The 24,183-nt window shown below is 46.2% G+C and overlaps 1 protein-coding gene across 4 annotated transcripts in view; it reads left to right on the forward strand.

Moving 5' to 3' along the window:
* Nucleotides 1-24,183, forward strand: part of bcas3 (BCAS3 microtubule associated cell migration factor) — a 488,455-nt gene that overhangs the window by 211,932 nt on the left and 252,340 nt on the right. For all 4 annotated transcript variants that reach the window (XM_056283043.1, XM_056283039.1, XM_056283041.1 and 1 more), the window contains 3 exons: nucleotides 679-788; nucleotides 7,535-7,731; nucleotides 8,835-8,932. In XM_056283043.1, the coding sequence (XP_056139018.1) occupies nucleotides 679-788; nucleotides 7,535-7,731; nucleotides 8,835-8,932 (405 nt within the window). The remainder of the gene's footprint in view (nucleotides 1-678; nucleotides 789-7,534; nucleotides 7,732-8,834; nucleotides 8,933-24,183) is intronic.

The raw sequence follows: 24,183 nt of genomic DNA on the forward strand, positions 1-24,183 counted from the left end.
CGGGTGCAGTCACAAAACGTCAATTGTCGTTGCTTTTTTCACATCTGATTTCTTTCATAATAGAGGTCTCTGTACTGATATTAATATGGGTAATTTTCAAAAGTAAATGTGAGGAGTTAAAAAAAACAAAAAACAGATTTGATCAAAAAAATCCCAATTGACCATAAAGAACTGCAGCCTGAATGTCAGGAATCAGGAACATTTATTTGTCATTTCATTTCATGCACTTGCGTACATGAAATGAAATGGGATATCAATTCCCCCCAGCCCACAGCAGTGCAACACAGACAAAAACACGTCCAAACTACAAGGACACACATATCCAAACTACACAAAAAAGCAACAAAAACACATGTATCCAACAAAATATATATCTCTCACTGTCCAAGAGAGCGAATGCCAGGATGACTGTCGGACCTGCCGGTCAGCATGGGCAAGCAGTTAGCTTAGTCTGCTCCGCTTCCACGTCCTGTCAGACCGCCCTCTGTGTTTTCTGCTCGCGTACAGCTCCAGGCAGGTGGTCCCTGGGCCCACCAGATGCAGCAGACCAGGCTCCCTCAGCCATTGAGTTCAAGGAATGGAGCCCCAAACTCAATATTTGGGAACTTGGAACTCTAGATACAACCAATCAGGTACTCACCCTTTCCCCATTCTCTCTCTCTGTGCATCCATCCTTAGTGAATCCCCCAAGAAGCCCAGCACTGACAGGCCCTATCACACGCCACGAGTCCTACGACAGCCTGGCGTCGGAGCCCAGCGGACTGGAGGATGAGGAGTGGCTGTCCCAGGTGAGACCGTGTGCTGCTGTCCATAACATCACAGTGTCTCTGCCAACCACATCTGCAGACGAGTGCTGCCGTTAGTTTGAACCTTCTTACTGTAACAGGCCAGCACAACAGTTTCCCACATCAGGACAGTTACGTGGCAGTCAAAAACAACTCTGTATTTGTTATTTTTTCCTGACTGCCCATTTTTATTGGCACTTTTTGTATTGCTCTGTGTAGTCCATTTCACAATGGGTGGTGATTAAAACCAACTAAACTGCTTATTTACAACATTATCTTACTCATGTGTTACCAGTGCATGGCACATTTGCAAGAGACATGCATCATCTGTGCAGTGACAACAGAAGGATTTATCCATTGTAAGTATGCATTTAGTACCACTGGGTGTCGGAGCGTCAGTATTCGATAGGATTACCCAATCTGGAACAGGAGGTGTACTAATACACATAATTCTCTGAATTTTGCTTAAATGACAGTTTTTTTGCCGGTGCCAGTGATGAAATGGTGAAACTTGAGAGAATTGTTCTATTTTATAAAACTATATTGCAGAGCAAATCAATAACCCTGATAGTTTCCCTTGTAAGTAAGCCATTTGGACTGTCAGTAGTGTTACTTTGAAGGTACGTCACAATATTATTCATGTTTGGGTGGACTAAAATGGTGGGTTTTGGGTCTTAGCTGTGCATATTTGGCTTTGTAGGATCACACTTAACAAACATCTTGACAAAACGCTTTTTTGAGGGTCCTGTAAAAATGACCCTTTATCTATTTGGCATGACTTTATCTTTTGATAACATATTTAGCATTTCCTCTTTTTGGATGCCAGTTTGATTACCCCCTTTGATGCAAGTGCTGTCCAGCCAAACTTTCTTACCTTCTCCCAATCTGAAAAATCCTTTATTAGGCTGAAACTTCGCTCAGTATTTGGTAAAGGTTGTGCTGCAAAATATATGCTAATCCTACGCTCAGCTTGGTAACCCCTTACAGCACTCAACGCTCTCATCAGAAGGTAGCATTACATTTTTACCATCAATAATTCCACTGCATACATAATTGAAGGGGTAAAATGTGCCCCACTTACACTGCAGATGCTGTGGTTAGTATCTGCCATGATATTTTGCCAGGAGCAAAGCACCTATCAAGCTTCCCTGTGCTGAACCTGGGCTTTTGGTGACTTTGGGGCCTGCAGGAGGAAAGCATTTTTTGGCAGTTGTAGTTGGTAGACAGAGCTCAGTTTTGTTGAAAAAAACCCCCACCAAAACCAAACAGCTGTAGTTTTTGCTCTGCCAAATACTACCAATTCTACCAATATAGCGAATCCGGGGAGCAGCCAGGAACCGCCGGGATGTGAACCTGGGTATCCTGCACCACCACCACCTGCGCTTCAGCATATTAGCTCCCTCATGTCTCTGGGCGCACCCGCTTCCGATGGCCTCATGGTCTCACCACCCCACTTCTGACACCAATGTAGTGAATTCGGGGGGCAGCCCGGGAACTGCCACAGCCGGGACGCGAGCCCAGCTCTCCCGCACCATGGGCGACTACGTTAACCAGTCGACTAAAGGGTCCAACCCATTAGCCAAGGTCCAGCGAGTCTAGTTATCCGTGGTCGTTACACTACCACCCTCCTTCAGGAAGCGCGTCCCCACGCTTCAGCATATCAGCTCCCTCACACTTCTGGGTGCACGCGCTTCCGATGGCCTCACAGTCTCACCGCCCCACTTCTGACACCAATGTAGCAAATTCGAGGGGAAGCCCAGGAACCGCCACAGCCCAAGAACTGCCGCAGCCGAGACACGAGCCCGGGTCTCCTGCACCACGGGCGACTACGTTAACCAGTCGACTAAAGGATCCAACGCGTTAGCCAAGGACTAGCGAGTCGACATAGTGCTATATGAAGTTTGTCCTGGCTGATCCTCAGGGCTGGTATAGCTCCCATGAAGAACATGTTCCTCCAGATGTTACAGCAATGTAGTGTTCAGTGAGGTAGACGAGTCACCTTCCCCTGAGCCCTGCTTATCTGCCAGGCTGAAGTCTCTGAGAAACAAAATCTAGATAGATAGATATTTCAGTCATTAATGGATGGTAGTTTTTCAGTACACCCTCTTCAGTTTTTTGAAAGGCTCTATTATATAAAGTACAATGGAGTGATGGGTTAAGAAATGCTAAATACATGTAGCCTAGATTAAATTAAAGGCGAAGTACTGCCTTGTGGGATGTATTATGTCATGTCAGTGGCCTTCATTAGATTATCAGCAGACATTTTGCCATTTGGTGTGGGATCAGGATTTGGGATTGATCAGTCATCTTCTAATGAAATGTGACGTGTGTGACCTTTAGTGTCAGTTGTTTTGCCTGCTTCACCAGTGTGCCAATAGCAGCATATCAGTGTTAGTGGTTCTTAGGCGGTGCATCAGCCAACAATAAAGCCTTGTCCAATTTACATCCACCCACTGCCTTCACATCTCATCTATCAATTTTGTTTTGGTGAATTGCATTTGTGACATTTGTCATTTTACCAGAAATCAATTGATGATCTTGACATATTGTTCAACTTAGCCTACGCCAGCACAAGCTAAAATCCACTCCAGCCGATCATGAGTCGAGATTTGTGTCTCTTTTAGCACTGGTTTGATGCTTGTATGCCAGGAATCAGTAGGCACTGCCTCTTCATTAGCATGGGACGGCTTTGTAAGCAATGCACTGTGGGTAACGTGCTGTCAGAGCAAAGCATAGGCAGCATGTCACAGGCCCTGTCCAGTACGACAGGGGGGTGGACACTGGGCAAGAACATCTGGACCTCTCCACCCCGGCGCAAAGAGAGCACACTGGCAGCTGCTCAACTATGGGACTGGGCGTGACACTGATGGTGTTAACTGGCAATGTGCACACACATACACACACAGGCACTCCAGCAAACACATAGTGACAATCCTCTTCCCTCCTTCTGTGGCCTAATTTGCACAGCTGTGCCAGACCCCCCCCCCCCCACACACACACACACACACACACACACAGATGAATTAAGAGACCGTAAGCTGTCACTCTTGTCTGGGATGTTGGCGCCTAGCAGCCCGAGTGAAGAGGGACTGCAAGATGAGAGATGGGCCGAGGTGAGAGACAAGTGCATACGAACTAAAGATAATGAAATGTGAACAGTGACACACCAAGAGGCGCGTTAAGTGCTGGAGGGAGTTAGAAAGTCAGACTTAGCGTGGGAGAGCAGTGGAAAATGGAAGTACAAGGCAGGAGATGGGGATTCAGTAAATTTGTGGCGAAGAGAAGATGGAGAGAGGAGAAGGCAGTAATACTTCAATGTTTATAATTCACCCCCTCATCCCCCTCTGCTATCCCTCGTTCATCTAGTATTACTGCCAGTGAGCATAAGCGCCAAGGCCTGCCACACTAATACCGTCTTACTCCCCCAACAGGCTGTGCTGCAGCCTTGCTGCCTGGCTGCTTAACAGGCAAAGTGATGTTTCTGTGAAATCTAATTGTAGTGTTACAGAGTCACTCAGACTCTTCTGCTAACCTCCTCATCATTTTCATCATCTGACCATAAGTGGTGCAGGGGCAGGAGCAAGGTCGTGTAACTGAGTTCAATGACACACAGTGCAGTCAGCAGCCAGGGAAGTGTTTGGATTTTGGAAAGTGTGTACACAAACACCCAACTGCCCTGTCACCTCCACCGGCTCTTCCTGCTCAGAAGAACCGGCAAAACTGTAGTCTCAACTGACAGGAATCAGAATCGGAAACACTTTATTTGTCATTTCCTTTCATGCACTTGCGCACATGAAATGAAACAAAACATCGTTTCCCCCGGCCCACAGCAGTGCAACACAAAGACAAAAACACATCCAAGAACAACAAGAACCAAACGAACACATCTATCTAAACTAAACAAAAGATAAAAAATAAAATCACTCTCCAGGAGAATGAACGCCAGCCAGGATGACTGTCGGAACTGCCGGTCTGCATGGGCTAGCAGTTAGCTTAGCCTGCCCTGCTTTTGCTTCCTGTCAGACCGCCCTTGGTGTTTCCTCTTCGGGCACAGCTCCGGTCAGGGCCGTGGTCCCTGGGCCCACCGGATGCAGCAGACCAGCCGATTCAGCGCTACCTTACCCAGCCAGACACCGTCGACACACCTCCCCGCACTCCACACGACGACACTAAAAACACAGTCAAGGCTAGGTGAGGCCGCCGCCGCCAGACCGCCCTCGATGTTATCAGAAATGCCAGTCTGCATGGGCTAGCAATTAGCTTAGCCTGCTCTGCTTCCGCCTCCTGTCAGACTGCCCTCAGTGTTTCCTCTTCAAGAACAGCTCCAGGAAGGGCCATGGTCCCTGGGCCCACAGGATGCAGCAGACCAAGCCCTCCCAGCCGATCCAGCACCAGTTCTCCCAGCCATCAAATGAAGACAAACTTAGATGTGGACAAAGATGCTGCATGGACGGTACAGGGGGAGGCCGCTGCAAACTTGAATTTGCGCCGCCATTTTCCCGCACCGGAAGCAGAACTGAAGGGTTAATATTGTAGAAAGGCTGTTGTCAAGTCACTTAGGTTGGTCAGCTGCAAGTCTTTATTTGAATCTTGTCATTGAATAATAGTACAAAATATGATAGTTTCTAACATTAGTCCCTTTCAAGGCTTGCTCTCCACACAGTCCATATAAATAGTATTTATTTTACTAGTTTTGAATATATCTGTGTTTCTTGCTGTAGCCGTTGCGTAAATCTTGGCCAACACAGATTTGAACAGCAAAAATGTAAAAAAAAACACTTAAATCCGTCACCACTAAAACTTACACCAGTCTGACTAACTGCCTCACTGAGATGAAATCATGGATACAAGCCAACTTCCTCAGACTAAAATGTGATAAATCTGACATGATCATCGGTCCCAAATCCCTTACCAGAACCACTCACAACTTCTGCGTTACCATTGACAATTCCGCCTCGTCCCCCTCCCCACACATCCATAACCCACGGATCATTTTCAACAGCAGCTTCTCCTTTGAACACCACGTCAATCAAATCACCAGATCTTTCTTTTCCACCTAAAACACATGGCTGGTCTCCGCCCATCACTCTCCTTCTCTGCTGGAACCTTGATCCAACTCAAGTCAATTTTATTTATATAGCCTAATATCACAAATTACAAATTTGCCTCAGGAGGCTTTACAGCATCTCCCTAGAAAAACCCTTTGACAGGGAGAAAAAATAGGAAGAAACCTCAGAGAGAGTAACAGAGGAGGGATCTCTCTTCGACGGACAGACGTGCGATTGATGTTGTGTGTACAGAATAAAACACAATTTACAGAATACAACAGAATTATAATGGAATTATAAGATATATGAAGAATATGATGAAGCGGACGCCAAGTAGTGCCCAGATGCCAATCCACACCTTCACGTCCAGAATTGACTACTGCCACAGCATTCTTTACGGCTTATCATCCAAAGTCCTAAACAAACTCCAGTACATTCTCACTCACAAAGTCCTCTATAACTATAACCCACCTCACCGACCTGCTCCACCACCATACTCCTCCCCACAGCCCTCCATGCCAACCTCCTGTCTCCACTACACAGGACCAAGCACCAGACCTGGGGTGACAGAGTCTTCTCCATAGCTGCCCCCTCCCCCTCTGAAACTCCCGCCCCCAACACACATCAGAGACTGCACCCGTCTGTCCATATTCACATCTTTAATCAAAACTCACCTCTTCTGGGCATCCGGGTAGCATAACGGTCTATTCCATTGCCTACCAACACGGGGATCACCGGTTCGAATCCCCGTGCTACCTCTGGCTTGGTCAGGCATCCCTACAGACACAACTGGCCATGTCTGCGGTTGGGAAGCTGGATGTGGGTATATGTGCTGGTTGCTGCACTAGCGCCTCCTCTGGTCGGTCGGGGTGCCTGTTTCGGGGGGAGGGGGAACTGGGAGGAATAGCGTGATCCTCCCATGCGCAACGTCCCCCTGGTGAAACTCCTCACTGTCAAGTGAAAAGACGCGGCTGGCGACTCCACGTGTATTGGAGGAGGCATGTGGTAGTCTGCAGCCCTCCCTGGATCAGCAGAGGGTGTGGAGCAGCGACCGGGATGGCTCGGAAGAGTGGGGTAATTGGCCAAGCACAATTGGAGAGAAAAAAGGGGGAAATTCCAAAAAAAATTCACCTCTTCAGAATTAATTTTAATGTGTGATTAATGTTTTGTGCTTTATGCTTTTGTTATGCTGCCTTTGTTTATTTTAACATATGTAAAACGTGTGTTTGGAGTCAGTGGCGTGCTCAGTCCTCTCTGTAGTTAAGTAATATATTTTTGTTGGGTGCTCTTTGGTCCAAGGTTAGTAGTTTCAGATGAGAAAAAGAGAACAAATCTCTCTGACCAAGGCACTCCGTGTAATTAAAATGTCTTTATTGAAACTTAGACATATCCAAAAAGGACCTAAAAATGCCCACGCGTAGCGGCTCGGGCCTTCTTCAGGGCAACGTCTTTAAGTATTTTGAAAAGCACCATAAAAATAATATGTATTATCATTATTATTATTATTATTATTATTATTATTATTGTTAAAAGCCCCCCACCACCTCCTCTAGTGTTCTTTCCATCATCTCTCCTACTACTATAAAATCCACACACTAGCTTTAATATAAGAATTTTCAGATCCCTCAAATGTGTCTTTTTTAATGGGATCCTGAAGTAAGAATGGTTCCTCTCTCACCTAACCAACCCATGCATTCTCAGGTGGAAATTGTGACCCACACAGGGCCCCACCGACGGCTATGGATGGGCCCCCAATTTCAATTTAAGACCATTCACCCATCGGGCCAGACCACAGTCATCTCCTCATCCTCCTCAGTGCTTCAGTCCCAGGGCCCTGCTGACGTCCAGCAGCCCCTTTTGGACTTTGTCACAGATGACCTGGACCTGCACAGCCTCAGGTATCTAAACAGCATCAAACCTGCATAACAAGGGAGCAGAGATTCAGATTTGATGCAGGCCCTTGATGAGTAATTAGATCAGAAATTAAGGCCATTAGGTCTTGTCCACTCCTAGTTTTGGTCATACATATCAAAAACTACCCATGGTCTTAAGTCCTAGTATAAGTCTTCAGTCTTGTTTTTTTTTTCAGTTTAATGTGTCTAAACTGTTGCTCCCACACACCGCTTGGTTAACCAGAGGTGCATTCAAATTCAGCAAACTGAGGCTAACATTCCTGGTGAACAGGCGTTCTTCAAAGCTGGTGACCAATAAGGCGGTTGTATTAGCTGTAGTCTCTGTTATTTTTGATGATTTTACAGAGGAAATCTCATTAGATGTAGTTAATTTGGTACAGAGCATACTGATGTGGAAACCAAAAGATGCAAGGAGAATAGAGGCCCATGTAACTTAAGTCGGTCATATCAACCGACTATTATTTTACATTCATCCCTTTGAGTCCAGCGTCCATGACTGTTCACCGAGAACTACCTCCTCAGACTGTTTGTGTGTTCGCAAATGGTCTGAGCTCAAGGCAAACGAAAAACTGAAGATGATCGCAAACATTTGCCCTTGCTAATTTGAACGCACCTCCAGAGTGCACATTTATTAAACAGCTGAATCGTGTTCCATATTCTACCAGTGTTCTACTGTATCTCCACCACCACACCTACAATCACCACATGTATGACCCGTGTTCTACTGTGTCTCCACCACCACACCTACAGTCACCATATTGTTCTACCAGTGTTCTACTGTATCTCCATCACCACACCTACAGTCACCACATGTATGACCAGTGTTCTACTTTATCACCACCACCACACCTACAGTCACCACATGTATGACCAGTGTTCTACTGTATCACTACCACCACACCTACAGTCACATATTCTACCAGTGTTCTACTGTATCTCCATCACCACACCTGCAGTTGCCACATATTCTACCAGTGTTTTACTGTATCTCCATCACCACACCTACAGTCACCACATGGAATGTGCTGCAATAAGGAACAGTCATTGTTTACGTGTGTGTGTGTGTGTGTGTGTGTGTGTGTGTGTAGGATCCAGCCAGTGCGATCAGAGCCAGTGAGCATGCCTGGCTCCTCCAGGCTGGTGGCTGAGCGTCGGGGACAGCCCAGCATCATAGAGAGTGGATCAGGTAGGAGTCATAGCTTCTATTCTTTTTCTATTTTGCTCGATTCTTTTTTTTTTCTGCTTCAGTGTCTCCTACTCTATATTGGCCATATTACTTGATTGTATTTTCAACATAGTTTACTCTGTCCAGTAAGTCCCTCATCTTATTTTGAAACACTTTTGCACCATACTCCTCCTCAGCATAGGTTAAGTATCCTCAGTCCATTAAGTTCCAGGTTGTAGTACAACATATGTGGTGTGTATGTGATGAGTGTGAGGTACCTTGCTATGGAATCAAGGTCATGAATACTACAAGTAGAGGTCATCTGCCATTACTAACAACAAGGTGCACTTGTTTCTACCATGATGGTCAAGTCGTACCAACTTGACAGTAAAAGAATCTGTACCGTTCACTTCTCTTTAACTTTTTTCAAACGTCATATGTGTCAGGATATTCGAGCTATGTTTTGCTGCTTTGAAATGGAATAAGTTAGGTTACCAGGTTATCTGTGGGATGAAATGGAAGAATAAGATCTGACCCGCAGAACAACCACAACACTAGAGCCTAACTGGAAGATGGCATCATCCTCCCTGGTTTAAATGAGTTGAAATGTGCTGGCTGCAGATATCCCATATGGTGTGTCAGTTTGCACCCTATAAACCTGCCTGATGGCAAGGATTTTGGAAGGGGGTCTAGTGACACCCATTTCCTGTTTGTTTGCAGTCAGAACTAATCTGAAGTGCATTTATACACAGTATGTAAAGTTTAAGATTAAATTAAGTTTACATTAAACTTGTTTTACAGTGTTTAAATGTATTTATCTGTGTATTTATGTATATATGATCAATAGATAGGTGGGTAGAGGATTTTCTATTAATATTAGCAGGTAGCACAGTTGTAGCAGCTTGTTGTATTATGATGACTATAAAGGTAAAGGGATTTTTTTTTTTTTGCCTGCTCAGTGGTCTTGGCCCAATCTGTTGCCACAATCTCATGCAAGTGGATTAACAGAAAGTCATCCATCCATTCACTGTGGCCATTCACTACCTTTCCCCCCACTCTGACTCTCTCTCTCTCTTTCTCTCTCTCTCTCTCTCTCTCTCTCTCTCTCTCTCTCTCTCTCTCTCTCTCTCTCTCTCTCTCTCTCTCTCTCTCTCTCTCTCTCTCTCTCTCTCTCTCTCTCTCTCTCTCTCTCTCTCTCTCTCTCTCTCTCTCTCCCTCTGTCTGTCTTTCTCTCTGATGAGCTGATCTTGGGGAGTGTCCTGAGATGATTTAGATTCTGTGAATCTTGTGTTACTGACCACGTTAGTCTTGATGTTGTAAAATCAAAAATCTATCTGTCTCTCTATCTCTCTCTGTCTGTCTTTCTCTCTCTGTCTCTCTCTCTCTGTCTATGTCTCTCTATTGCTCTCTCTCTCTCTCTCTCTGTCTCTGTCTGTCTGTCTATCGCTCTGTCTTTCTCTCTCTGTGTCTCTATTGCTCTCTCTCTGTCTCTCTAGCTCTGTCTCTCTCTCTCTCACACACAACACACACACACACACACACACACACACACACACACACACACACACACACACACACACACACACTTACACACAGAAAAGAGACATGGAAACACATAAGTGGATTCCCTTCTGCGCTCCAAACTGTCTCCCCAAGTATTCAATGCAGTTGTTGTGTGGACTTTCCCCATTCTCATGCTCAACCAAATGTGATTTACCATGATTGTCTTGAAAGGCTTTTAATGTCCAATATCCAGCCATTGGATTACATTCATTTGGATTCAAGTGATTTCAATAGCACCCAGCTCCACATGCCGACTTTGAGCTGGCTATGATGTCAAATAAATCCAATCAGACATGGATCAGAAGACTTTCCTTTTCCAAATACCTGTCACTTACAGCCTATAATGCTGTGAATGTGTCAACCATTTGTGTGTAGACGTTATTTCAGAAGGTAGGGGTGTGACACTTTATCCTGTGGATAAAAGAGACAGATCGCTGTCCCGGGCTTTATCTGCCATGCGTTTTGACAGAGACATTACTCATTTACTCTGTCCTTGAGCTCACAGACAGAAACACCGATATAGGTCCTGTGTTAGTCATTCTGCCGTTAGAGAGATGTCACAAATAATTTTACATATGCGGTATTACTGTTTTGTCTTCCTCTTTCCTTCCTCTAGAAATTATATTTTCTGCATATCCATTGCAAATAATAAAACCGAAGTGTGCTTGAAGGTATAATATGTAACATTTCCACATTAAAAAGTCTAAAAACGACTAGCTCTATGTTATATATTTTGTTGAGTTGTGTGCTTACATTATCCCAAATGTATGTCCAGCAATGTTCAGACCCAGAGAAATCTGTAATTTCAATGGCATCAAATCCCTGGTATCACCCATAGTAGCTGTGAGTTGAGGGGAACATGGGAAATAGCAGAGGAACTAGCTAGCTAGCTAGCCACTGTGTCGCTGGTACTGCTCACTCATGATGGAGCACTGTTATTCATTGCCGTTTGCTGCACCATCTCTCGCTGAAGCTGTACCTGTAAACTTAGCCTAGTTATAATGTAAATTCTTACCAAGTTGTGATTTATGCATTACTGACATGAACGTGGATGCAGAAATTAGTTACAACTTAATTCTCGGTATCGAGCTAGCTTACTACGACATACTATGACAAGTGGCTCATGCCAGCTACCAAGCTAATGAGCACGGTAACGCTATAATGTTACAACAACGTTCAGCATGCTCATAAAGTTATTTTTAGTGCGAGTGTTTTGACCACGGATAACAGCCCTGGACCACGACTGAATGCGCCACGTGACATTAGCTACAGTAGCTGTATGAGTAGTCGACTACTTTAATGGTAAGTTAGCAAAGCAAGTCAACGTTACATTAGCTAATGTTACTTGCAACTTCCTCTTTTTCTTCCAGCTTGTTCCCTGTGTCTCAGGAGTCATCACAGTGGATTTTAGTTTCCATCGGTACCCTCTGAGGGCACAGCAACGATGGTGGTCACTGTTAACCCGGGCCTTGACTGATCTGATATGGTCAGGTCAATGGGCATACTTTTTCTAATTGATTCTAATTCTACTTTTTCATTCTTAATGTTTTGTGCGGCTATTTCCTTAGAATGAAATGACATTACGTGAATAAACCTGACTAAACGTAACGTGAATAAAATCTTAATACGTTACGTCGTCCGTGAACAGGATTTCTGCCTTAGTCATGTCAGATAGATTTTAATCGGCAATGGCGGTTGTTTGACAATGAAGACAACAACTCCCATGATCTTGCACTACTTCATGATGTCATCAAGCTCCGTCTTTTGTTATTGTTTTGATTGAGCGAGCCCTAGTGACAGAAATTACATACTCTGCCTTTAATGAAAGTGCAGTTGGAAGTATAGTTGATGTCCCAGTATGTTCAAATTACAACCACCGGTTCTGATCCAGTTTGAACTCTAACTGGAGTGTATATCTGCTTTTTTGAGCAGCATGACTAACATCTTAAGCAGCAAGAGGTGTTAAACTTCTTCTCATCTAAGAAACCATCAGCACCGCAATCAGCCCTCACCTGCTCCCTCCTCTTCCTCTCCTCTTTTACCCTCTTACTTGTCTCTGTTTCCTGTCCTCCCTCCCCTTCCATCCTCTGTGTTCAGTGCAGCACTCGCTCACTCTAGACAAGAGAGAGGGATCGAGTGGAGAGAGCCACAGGGAGGGAGGGAGGGTGGGGAGGATGTGATGCTTATCACTGTGTGAGTGGGGAGGGTTCCGAGCTGTGTCCTGCTCTGCCGTGGCGCCAACTTTTATCACACACACATCACTTTTGTCTTACCTTCTAAATAACGTGTGTGTGTGTGCGCGCACACGCATGACACATTCTTGTCACTTTGCTAGACTCCCTTCAGAGATCGCATCAGTGTTTGTGTACACCAGCGTGCACACGCATGTAATTCACACAACTGTGACTTAGGACCCCTCTCAAAGTTATTGCTCCTACTTATTTCTGTTCCAATTGATACTGTTTTTTCTCTAAATCATAAGTAATCCCTGCAGTGACTCACTTACAGTCAGTAAGTCTCCCCAGTGTCTGTTCTGATTTTATCTAATTCTGCTGCTCCAAGCCCATACACGCTGTTTATCTCTTTGTCCTCCCTGAGGTGATAGGACATTGTCTGCATAGGGCCCAGCTAAAGTGCAAACACGCACGCAGTGTGTGTGCGCGCACACACACACGTCTGTCCGACAATTCCAGTCATGCCTGGTTGAATCAGCATATTATCTACGAGGTTGGCAGGGACGATGCAGCCAACAACACAGCTACTGTCTCACTGTCCTCCGGACCAGCCAGCATATTTAGGATCAATGGGATGTATAGCGGTTATCAATACCCCGTCTGGGCCCCAGGCTTTGCAACGGTGTGTGTGTGTGTGTGTGTGTGTCTGTGTCTGTGTCTGTGTCTGTGTCTGTGTCTGTGTGTGCAAGTGCTGAGGGTGTATGTGTGTAGAGATGGGCCCCAATCCGTGCCCCCTATCCGGTCCCCAGGCCATGCTACAAGGAGTGTGTGTGTGTGTGTGTGTGTGTGTGTGTGTGTGTGTGTGTGTGTGTGTGTGTGTGTGTGTGTGTGTGTGTGTGTGTGTGTGTGTGTGTGTGTGTGTGTGTGTGTGTGTGTGTGTGTGAAGGCGTGAGGGTGTGTGTCTGGAGACAGCATCAATCCCTTCTAGACTACACAGGGATATTTTATGGCCCAGGAGGTTGTGTCGGAGAGAAAGAAAGAGAGACAGACCTGGGAGACAGATAAAACATCAAGTCTCAAAGAAAGGCTATTTAATCTTACCTATGTGTGTGTGCCAGTGAGCACACACTGATAAATCTCCCAGTTCCCTTTTCATAGCCCTGTTGTTTTGTTTTGACTCAGTGAAGAAAACACCCTGCTCAGTAACAGGAAATTACAAAAAAAAAAAAAAGCTTAGCGACAGCCTTTTTTTTCTTCCTGTTGTCATCTTCGTTTTTGTGTACGTATATGTGCGTGTTTACCGAGTCGTCGTCTTTGTTGTCGTGTCTCTCTCCGCCCCGGGTGCTCTCCATCTCTGCAGGATTTTATCTGTGCCAGTGAATCAGTGATTGTGCGTTCACGGGCAGCGGGGACGAGCAGGTCGCAGGAGACGGGGTGGGCTTATCGCGGCAGACTGAAGGCACCGGTGGAGACGCTCGCCGGCCCGCTGGACTTCGGTGCTGCTGTGTGTACATGTGTGCAGCCATCAGTCTGTGTGCATTTGTGGGCATGGTGAATATTTACAGGTGTGTGTCTATGGGTCCATTAGGCCGAGCAGCATCCTGTAAAGTCGTTGGTTGGTTAATCAGTGTGGGATCGGCAGCCAGCAGCCATTAGCCAACTTCACTCAGCATTATCGCAGCTCTCCTACCCTTTGGGTCAGTTGCTGTGTGTGTGTGTGTGTGTGTGTGTGTGTGTGTGTGTGTGTGTGTGTGTGTGTGAGCGTGCTTGCGTATCACCTGCACAGTGCCCCCTTGTTCCAGTAACCTCCCCCTAGGCGAGAGGGGCTTTCCCTCTCCCTATTGTATTAGCTGGGGTGGTGGAGAGTGGCATGAATGGGTGGGATGGGGCGGGTGGCGGGGGATAAGAGCTGGTGTGCTCTCCCCCACCCCCACCCCACCCCATCTCATCCCGCTCCTTTTCTCCCTTTATACCTGAGCGGCCCTTTAAAAGGCACCGGGCACCTGTGCTGTGGTATTTCCCCTCTTCTTTCTCCTACACACAGACACACACACTCACACGGGTAACCTATACCCCGCAATTACCTCAGAAGCTCATAAAGGCCTGTTGTCTTTTTGCTGTGGCGGCCAAACTAACAACGCTTACCATACAGGGCAGCCCTTAGCCCCCAAAAAAAGAAGCCTGGCCATTCGATCTGTCCCTTAAAGACAAATATCCTCATTTCCCGTGACCTCCCCTCCTCACTGTGCCCCACCCCCATCTTCCACCACCTCCCTCCCATCCTTATTTTAGTCAATGTGAACCTTTGTCACGTTCGTGCTCCCCCGTCTTTCCCTAAGAGTGTATTTTATGATGGGGCCTTCCTTCCTTCCATGCTGGTTGAGGATGCCGCTGCAGTGCGGGGCACCGCATGAGAGGGGATGGTGTGGATGTGTCGGTCCTCACTGCTCTGTAGCCACACACCACAGCACAGCAGTGCTGCACCACTCCTCTCAGGTCATGAGATGGTGTGGATGTGTCGGTCCTCACGGTTCTGTAGTCACACACCACACCACAGCAGTGCTGTACCATTCCTCTCAGGTCATGAGGTGGTGTGGATGTGTCGGTCCTCACTGCTCTGTAGTCACACACCACACCACAGCAGTGCTGCACCATTCCTCTCAGGTCATGAGATGGTGTGGATGTGTCGGTCCTCACGGTTCTGTAGTCACACACCACACCACAGCAGTGCTGTACCATTCCTCTCAGGTCATGAGGTGGTGTGGATGTGTCGGTCCTCACTGCTCTGTAGCCACACACCACACCACAGCAGTGCTGTACCATTCCTCTCAGGTCATGAGGTGGTGTGGATGTGTCGGTCCTCACTGCTCTGTAGTCACACACCACACCACAGCAGTGCTGCACCACTCCTCTCAGGTCATGAGATGGTATGGATGTGTCGGTCCTCACTGCTGTGTAGTCACACACCACACCACAGCAGTGGTGCACCACTCCTCTCTGGTCATGAGGTGGTGTGGATGTGTCGGTCCTCGCTGCTGTGTAGTCACACATCACACCACAGCAGTGCTGCACCACTCCTCTCAGGTCATGAGATGGTGTGGATGTGTCGGTCCTCACTGCTGTGTAGTCACACATCACACCACAGCAGTGCTGCACCACTCCTCTCAGGTCATGAGATGGTGTGGATGTGTCGGTCCTCACTGCTGTGTAGTCACACATCACACCACAGCAGTGCTGCACCACTCCTCTCAGGTCATGAGATGGTGTGGATGTGTCGGTCCTCACTGCTGTGTAGTCACACACCACACCACAGCAGTGCTGCACCACTCCTCTCAGGTCAGACGGTGTGTGCCATGCTAGGACAGATGTGTGTAAAGAATGTGTGTAGCATAAAAGAGCAATATGGAGAAAGAAGGTATGGAAAGAGAGAGACTCAAGGGTGTTTTTTTTGTTTTGTTTTTTTACTTCAATCCATCTGATGTCTGTTTCTTCTTTCTTTCTCTCACCTCTGTTTTTCTCCTTTTCCACTCCTCATTCTTCTCTCTCCCTTTGTGAATTTATCCTTCACTCACTTTTAGGACTTCAGGAAAAGTCTGTTTCTGCCTCTGTGTGTGTGTGTGTGTGTGTGTGTGTGTGTGTGTGTGTGTGTGTGTGTGTGTGTGTGTGTGTGTGTGTGTGCACATGCATGTGTTCAAGGTTCGTCTCTGAGGCTTTTGGGACTCTAGTGTAGGAATGGTTTAGCCACATGTAGGAATTTATGATCAGTGTGTGTGTGTGTGTGTGTGTGTGTGTGTGAGTGTGTGTCTGTGTCTGTGTCTGTGTGTGTCTGAGAGAGGTTAGGGTGTGACAATACTGGTATGGATAAATGCCGGTAAGGTTTTGTAGTGCTGTTTTGTGTGTGTGCGTGTGTTTGTGTGGTTGCATATGCATGCACGTGTGCACACTTGCGTTTATGTGCATGTCTGCACTTATTATCTGTGAGAGATTGAATGCCCTCTAGCGTTATATGCCAAGTGCATATGTGCCTGTGCATCAGCGTGGTGTGTGTGTGTGTGTGTGTGTGTGTGTGTGTGTGTGTGTGTGTGTGTGTGTGTGTGTGTGTGTGTGTGTGTGCGTGTGCATGTTTGTGTGTGTGTGCATGCTTGTGATGGTGCCAGGGGTAGTGAGGGCTGAGCAGCTGCTCTTTATAGTGATTGAATGGACACCAATGTGTCGGGCATCTGCCACACACTCACTCTGCCTCCAACCCATGCAAGTGTGTCTGTCTGTCCCAGTGATTTCAGGGAGACGTTGTCACAAATGTCATTGAAATATTTATCGTGCATGTATTATATATCTCTGTATATTTCTATTTATATTTCAGAAGTAATTACTTTGTCAAGTACCTGAATGTAATAACCTCTGCATATATGTATGCATGTGTGTCCATGTGTGTGTCCATGTGTGTGTGTGTATGTGTTTTTTTTATCACACTATGACAGTTGTAATGAATGAATGCATGCTTGAAAGCATCTCCAGTGTGTGTGTTGGTATGTATAGTGTGTCCCAGCCGCTAAGTTGTTATGTTTTAATGCGCATGCAACACATGCACACACAGCGTCCTATAAGCTAGAGGTGTGTTTCGGGGGCGGTGGGGGGGTGCAGTTTGGGGGCAGCACCACCCTTTCATTCCTATGACCTCAATCTGCAGTGGGCACCAGGCCCGTCTGCAGCGTTTGTCCTTCTGCCCGTTCCGGTGGTAGGTGCTCCAGAAATCCAGAGGTGTGGGGAGCAGCCGCTCATAACCACACACACAAACATTGACAGCCACATGATCACACTGGACGTGTCTGCATCGTGGTAAGAGTCTTAATGCTGCCAGGAGCAGCTACACAAAAGCATGAAGGAGTAACACAGGTGTGCACTGGTACACCTGTACTGAGAGGATTCCGGCACTCGTATGCATGCAGGGACACAGTTTGGAAAATCAGCCAACACCGGACCAATGACTCCTCACCAGGAGTATATAGCACATTCAGACTCCTCACCAGGAGTACGTAGCACATTCACACTCCTCACCAGGAGTATGTAGCACATTCAGACTCCTCACCAGGAGTACGTAGCACATTCAGACTCCTCACCAGGAGTACGTAGCACATTCACACTCCTCACCAGGAGTACGTAGCACATTCACACTCCTCACCAGGAGTACGTAGCACATTCAGTCATGGCTGTATCACAGCCGTCCTTCTCTTTCTGTTCCTGTCTTCATCCATTCCTCTTTCCATTCGCCCTCTGTCTTTGCACTTTTTTTTACTCCTCTGTCACTCACCTTCTCTCTCTCTCTCTCTCTTTTTCTCTCTCTCTCTCTCGCTCGCTCTATTAATGTTTCTCCCTTTGTCTCTCTGACGCTAACCCTCTTTGACAGTGTCTCCATGCTGTCGCGGACTAATCCACCTCTGAGAGGTGTTAAAGTATCTCCCCACACACATACACACACACACACACATACACACACACACACACACACACAGTCTCTCCATATCCCGTAAGTCATCGATCTCTAATCCCGCTTGCTAATGGTAATGGTATTTTTTACACCTAAGTATCAAAAATGGCTAATGCACCGCATCGCATCACATGCACATGTGCATCCGCCTCCCTAAGTGCTTGACTCATATTGCGATGTTCAGACAATCCTCACGTCACCCTGTCAGTGTACAAACACACACACGCACACACACACAGTACACACTTAAACACTGATTATAAAGAAAAGGAAAGGAAAAGGAGAGATGCAGTCTAAAACAGGATTTCAGTGCTTCATTCCTCTCATCACACAATGAAACCAAGACTCTGCTGATGTGATCAGATCCTGACTCTGGACATGTCTCACTGAGAGTGACTGTGTGTGGCTGAATAGAGAGGCAGTCCCCGAGGTCATGTATTGGGATATGGCCACATTTCTGTTCAGTAATGTAAGAAAAGGGAAACAAAGTGAATTTCAGAGCAACCCTCAGTGCCCCTTCACATACCCAAATGCATTTCTTTTTTATATATATGTCAAGCGTTCATTTACAAAACTGACATTATGGCAAACAGCCATTTATTTGGGATGATGCCTGCTATATCTTGAGGGAGGTTATTCATATTCATGTAGTCAGTGAATAGGGCTGGTAAGGAACAGGGGGTACATACCGTCTTTCTTTTGACGGACTCATCTATTTTTATAATCATAATGTATGGTACCAAAAGAAACGTAAGGAATTTTAGTGTGTCCACATAGCCAGCATTTATCAATAACTATGACTGTCTTATTCTGTTTTTTAGACTTGTAGATCTGCATCCTGTTAAAGGTGGACCCATGCCAAAACTAGTTTCCCACCCCTAGTTTATCTCTTTCAATATGAGGAGCCGTTGAAAGATCAGCTGAACCACCTTGGCTGAGAGGTCATAGCTACAATTTCCGGGGTGCGGGGATGAGAGTTAAAGAGAAGGTGAAGTAATGACACTGCCCCCCCCCCCTCCACACACAGCACACACACTCAGTGGTGCACTAGCCATCAGGCATACCGGGACAGTTCCCGATGGGCTGCCGCATATCGATGGACTGTCAGTAAATCCACACAGGTCCTGTGTGCCTGTCACTCGGGGTGTGCATGAGAGCATGCTGCGTGCGGGTTCCAGGACATGCCAATCACAACCAAGTTAGTTAATGCGCATTAACATTCTAGACTAATGCAAAAGTAGCGCGCAGCAGGGAGATGGCCAAAGAAAGCCACGGACGAGAAAACTCTAAAAAGTAAAGGAGGGGCCAAATAAATTAGAGGGGAAAAAAGTGAAGCAAGCATCACAGGCACAGGCTTCCAAATGTAAATAAGCATGAAACAGTTCAGACCCATGGTGCACCTGTGCTGCACATGTAGGGGGAGTAAGGCAGTGTTCAGTGAAAAAGGCAGGGGACCAGCAAGTAGCGATTATGTTCCGGGGATGAGTCATATCTTGAGTGCCACAAGTAAAACTAGGCTAACTATATAGCTAGCTAGCTATGGCATGTCCTCGGTAACGTTATTTGTTGTCCTCCATGTGTCCATACATCAGTTGTGAGTGCGTCCTACTAGTAAATGTCCCTTTCAGGTCTTTTTGATGCATAGTCTATGGTGGCAGTTGCGTGCATGCTGTGGGGAAGAAAGTTGACAATGTTTGGGCACCATTATCCTTAAAGAGCCAGCAACACTATTTAAGAGGAGCAGACTGAAGCGGTAAGATTGACGGTAAATTTTCGGCTAGGCTACATGTTCAATTATAACTGCTGTAAATTCTGCTTACAAAACGCGACCCCACTGATAGGTTAGTTGTTCCTACTGAAGCCATTCTGATGGCGTGTTGCAGTCTGCCTACTGAAATATTTCCTGGAGTAGACATATGCTACTTCCCATTGCAAACGCCTTTGAATACTTCCAGAATCACCTGTCAGCAGTAAAAGACTACATCATTACCAGCAAGGACCAGGGTGTTAAATCTAGTGGGCTATGTCCTGCAATTACATTAACACCCCCCCACTTCAACTGTTGTTGTATGTAATCAAACCTCACCAACCCCCCCCAGTACACCCCTGCACACACACACGCACACTCTCTCTCTCTCTCTCTCTCTCTCTCTCTCTCTCTCTCTCTCTCTCTCTCTCTCTCTCTCTCTCTCTCTCTCTCTCTCTCTCTCCGACCAAGCAGCAACGTTTGGGGCTGAAAATGAAGCCAACAGATACACTGCAGTTCTTCGAATGGCCACTTGAGGCGACTCTCATCATAGTTGGTCATCCTTTTCTTCCTCCCTGCTTTTGGCTTTTCTGTTAGGGATCGCCACAGCGGATCATCTGTTTCCATCTCATCCTGTCCTCTGCGTCTTCCTCTGTCATGCCAGCCACCTGCATGTCCTCCCTCACCACTTCCATAAACCTCCTCTTTGACCTTCCTCCTTTCCTCTTCCCTGGCAGCTCCATATTCGCATCCTTCTCCCAATATACCCAGCGTCTCTCCTCCACTCATGTCCAAACCATCTCAATCTTGCCACTCTTGCTTTGTCTCCAAACCGTCCAACATGAGCTGTCCCTCTCATATACTTGTTCCTAATCCTGTCCACCTTCATCACTCCCAATGAAAATCTTAGCATCTTCTGCTCTGCCACCTCCAGCTCCGCCTCCTGTCTTTTCATCAGTGCCACTGTCTCCAAACCATATAACATAGCTGGTCTCATAACCATCTTGTAAACCTTCCCTTTAACTCTTGCTGGTACCCTTCTGTCGCAATTCACTACTGACATTCTTCTCCACCCACTCCACCCTGCCTGCACTCTCCTCTTCACCTCTCTTCTGCACTCCCCATTACTTTAGACAGTTGACCCCAAGTATTTAAACTCATCCGCCTTTGCCACCTCTACTCCTTGCATCTTTACTTTTCTGCTGTCCTCCCTGTCATTCATATGTACTATTGATAATCAGATAATAGATGATAATGTATCCATATGTAAAAAAAAAATTTCGGTAACACTTTAGTATGGGGAACGTAGTCACCATTAATTAGGTGCTTATTAGCATGCACATTAGCAACATATTGGCTCTTAATTGGTCATTATTACGTACTCATTAATGCCTTATTCTGCATGGCCTTATTATACAACCAGTAAGCCATTAACTATGAGTTTTCCCTCTATAACTTCAGAATTATTGCTTATTAGTAGTACCATCTCAATATGCTTTGCTTAGTATGGACTTTATAAGGTGGTAGTACCACAAGAACAGTTATTCTCCCTTACTAACACTTAATGAATATGGTCTGGTCTTACATAACAAAACACAAAACTACAAGTGTTAATAGTGTTAAATTACTGTAAATTAAGTTTTTGTTACTTAGAATATGTTCCCCATACTAAAGTGACATCTTGATCATTACTAATTCACTAGTAATTAAGTTTTTTTATGTTCCCCATACTGAAGTGTTACCAAATTTTCTTCAGCGAGTCTCTCAGTTATACTAATATTTTTCATGTGAGGCAGCCATTTTGAGTTGATCATGTTGTCTTAGTGTGCGTTACATTTGGAATGTGGCATCGCAAAGCGGAACCAGTGCAGTCAGGCCATGGACGAGTATTGTGTCCAAGGTTTCTCAGTCAGATCCACGCCTCGCTCCTCCCCAGCTCCACCCTCTTGTCCGAATACGGTAACGTCTGATTTAAAAAAAACAAAAAAACAAGATGGCGGCAGAGAACTGCCAAATTCGAGGCTTCAAAACGGTAGTCCACAAACCAATGCGTGACATCGCGATGTCTACGTCCTTTATCTTATACAGTCTACACTTCCACTTACCACATCCATGTGTGCTTGCCTATCCTTATGTTCTTTCATCCCATTTATCAAATAGTTTTCTAACTCCCTAGTGATATGTCCACAGTCTGTCTGTCTCACGCTCCATGTCCTCCTCCCCACTTTCATTCCTGTTGTTCTCTCAGTCACCTCAAGACTAGCCAGGACTGTGATGGTCACTTCCTCAGCAGATGTCTGGTGTGTGTGTGTGTATGTGCGTGTGTGTGTGTGTGTGGGTCTGAATCTGAACATCTGTGTGTTCATACTTGCATACACATGTATGTGTGCTTGTTTGTGTGTATGTGTGTGTGTGTGTGTGTGTGTGCGCGCGCGTGCGTGCATGCGTGCGCAGATGCTATCTATTCACCTGTTCTCCCTGAGCCACAGAAGCAGTCTTTGTGTATTGATGGAAGCCGGCTAAAGTCTAACCCCCTCCAGCTACCTGAATGACTGACTGGCTGGCTGGCTAGCCTGCTGGCCACTAACTCATCCAGGTGACAACAGGTGCTCTGTGTGTGTGTATGTGTGTGTGTGTGTTGAAGCGGGATATTATCAAGGAGGATATTGTTGAATGAGAGCAAGCTAGCCATGCGGAGGCACAGAGAAAGGGGAAGAGGTTACAGCCTCTCTCTCCTCACCTGGAAATTATGCCCTGCCGCCATTTTACCGGAGTGTGTTTCCAATCACCAGAGGAACGTGAGAAATGTCCGCTTGGGAATTCCACCCCGACTTCCTGTCTATCTATGTATGTGTATATCTGTGTACGTTTGCGGGTGTGGGTTCCTGCTTCGACACATCGTTCCGTGTGTATCTGTTTCTGTGTGTATCCGTCCGTTTCAGATGTCTGCCAGTTTTATATTGTAATTCACTTTTTCTTAAAGGCTTGATAGAGCAGTAAGAGGGAAAGCAGAACGAGAAACGGAAAAGGGAAACAAGATGAGGGGGCTAGTCCTAGAGACTAGAGAATGGACCTGTCAGCAGAACAGCTATCATCTGCAGAGAAAGAAGTGGCGAGGAAAAAGAAATAAAGGGAGAGACAAGTTGCACACACTTCAACCACACACACACACACACACACACACACACACACACACACACACACACACACACACAGAGTTGTGTGCAGAAACACACGCAGGGTTGCCGAGTGATGCAGAGCAGCAGTGGCAGTGCTAGCGTACGTTAGCATGTTGCAGTTGCACAACCCAGCGTCTTTGAGATCGACGCAGAGGCAACCTGACAGCTTTCTTAGACAGAGCTGCTTCTCCTTGTCCTTTTCTTGCTGTTTTTGTGATTTGTCATGCATATTTAGGCAGCGATGGGGGGGGGGTAGACATTGTTTATTTGTATATCAGTAGCTTCTGCAGTTTTCCGAATGTGCATAGATGTGCAAGTTGTGCGTGGTTGTACAGTTTGTATTGCTTGTGCCATTTTGTTTGAGTTGCAGCTTCCATTTGTCAGCTGCCCGCTGCTAAATTTTCCTTCACATCCCTCTTCCTCACCTCTTTCATCTCACTCTTCATTCCTTGAAGCTTTCTGAAAGCCTTCTCTCATTCTCAATTGTCCTCCACCCTCTTTTCATCACTCGTTCTCCTCCTCTCCCCTTTCCATCCCCATAATTCTCAGTATCTGTTATCAGGAACACAGGAAGCTATTGTTACCACATAGCTGTTTTTAAGAACTAGCCATTTGACAACAAGAGGAAAGGCCTCCAGATGTGAACCACCCCTACCCCCTCTCACTTCCTCTCAATCTCTCTCTTCGTCTTTGATTAGCTTTCTTTCCCAGATTGGTATCTCTCTGAAGGCTAGGTTACACTAGACAATTTGAACTGATTGCAAGCCTGACCATTTCCACTGGGTGAGTGAGCCTGGGCTCGGTAACGCAGGGATCTGGCCCAGTTGTCAGTGCAGATAATTCTGCAGTGTGAAAGAGTTGAAAGCACAGGTCTTTGCCGCCCCCCCCACCCCCCACCCCAGTATCTCCAGACCAGTCAGAAGCAAACAGGTTTGATTTGCTCGGGCCCGGTCTGGGCCGACCCCTGTGGTGAGAATTTGTTCAAGACTAGCCAAGAGTAAAATCCAAGAGTGATCCAGGCAACAGCCAACAGGAGTTTAGTTCAACAAGGGAAGAAGAAAGAATGTAGTGACGGTGAAAACAGTTTGAACAACAGCAGCATAAGACAGGAAGTAAGACCA

The sequence above is a fragment of the Lampris incognitus genome, chromosome 7 (assembly GCF_029633865.1).
Source record: "Lampris incognitus isolate fLamInc1 chromosome 7, fLamInc1.hap2, whole genome shotgun sequence".
Classification (NCBI taxonomy): domain Eukaryota; kingdom Metazoa; phylum Chordata; class Actinopteri; order Lampriformes; family Lampridae; genus Lampris; species Lampris incognitus.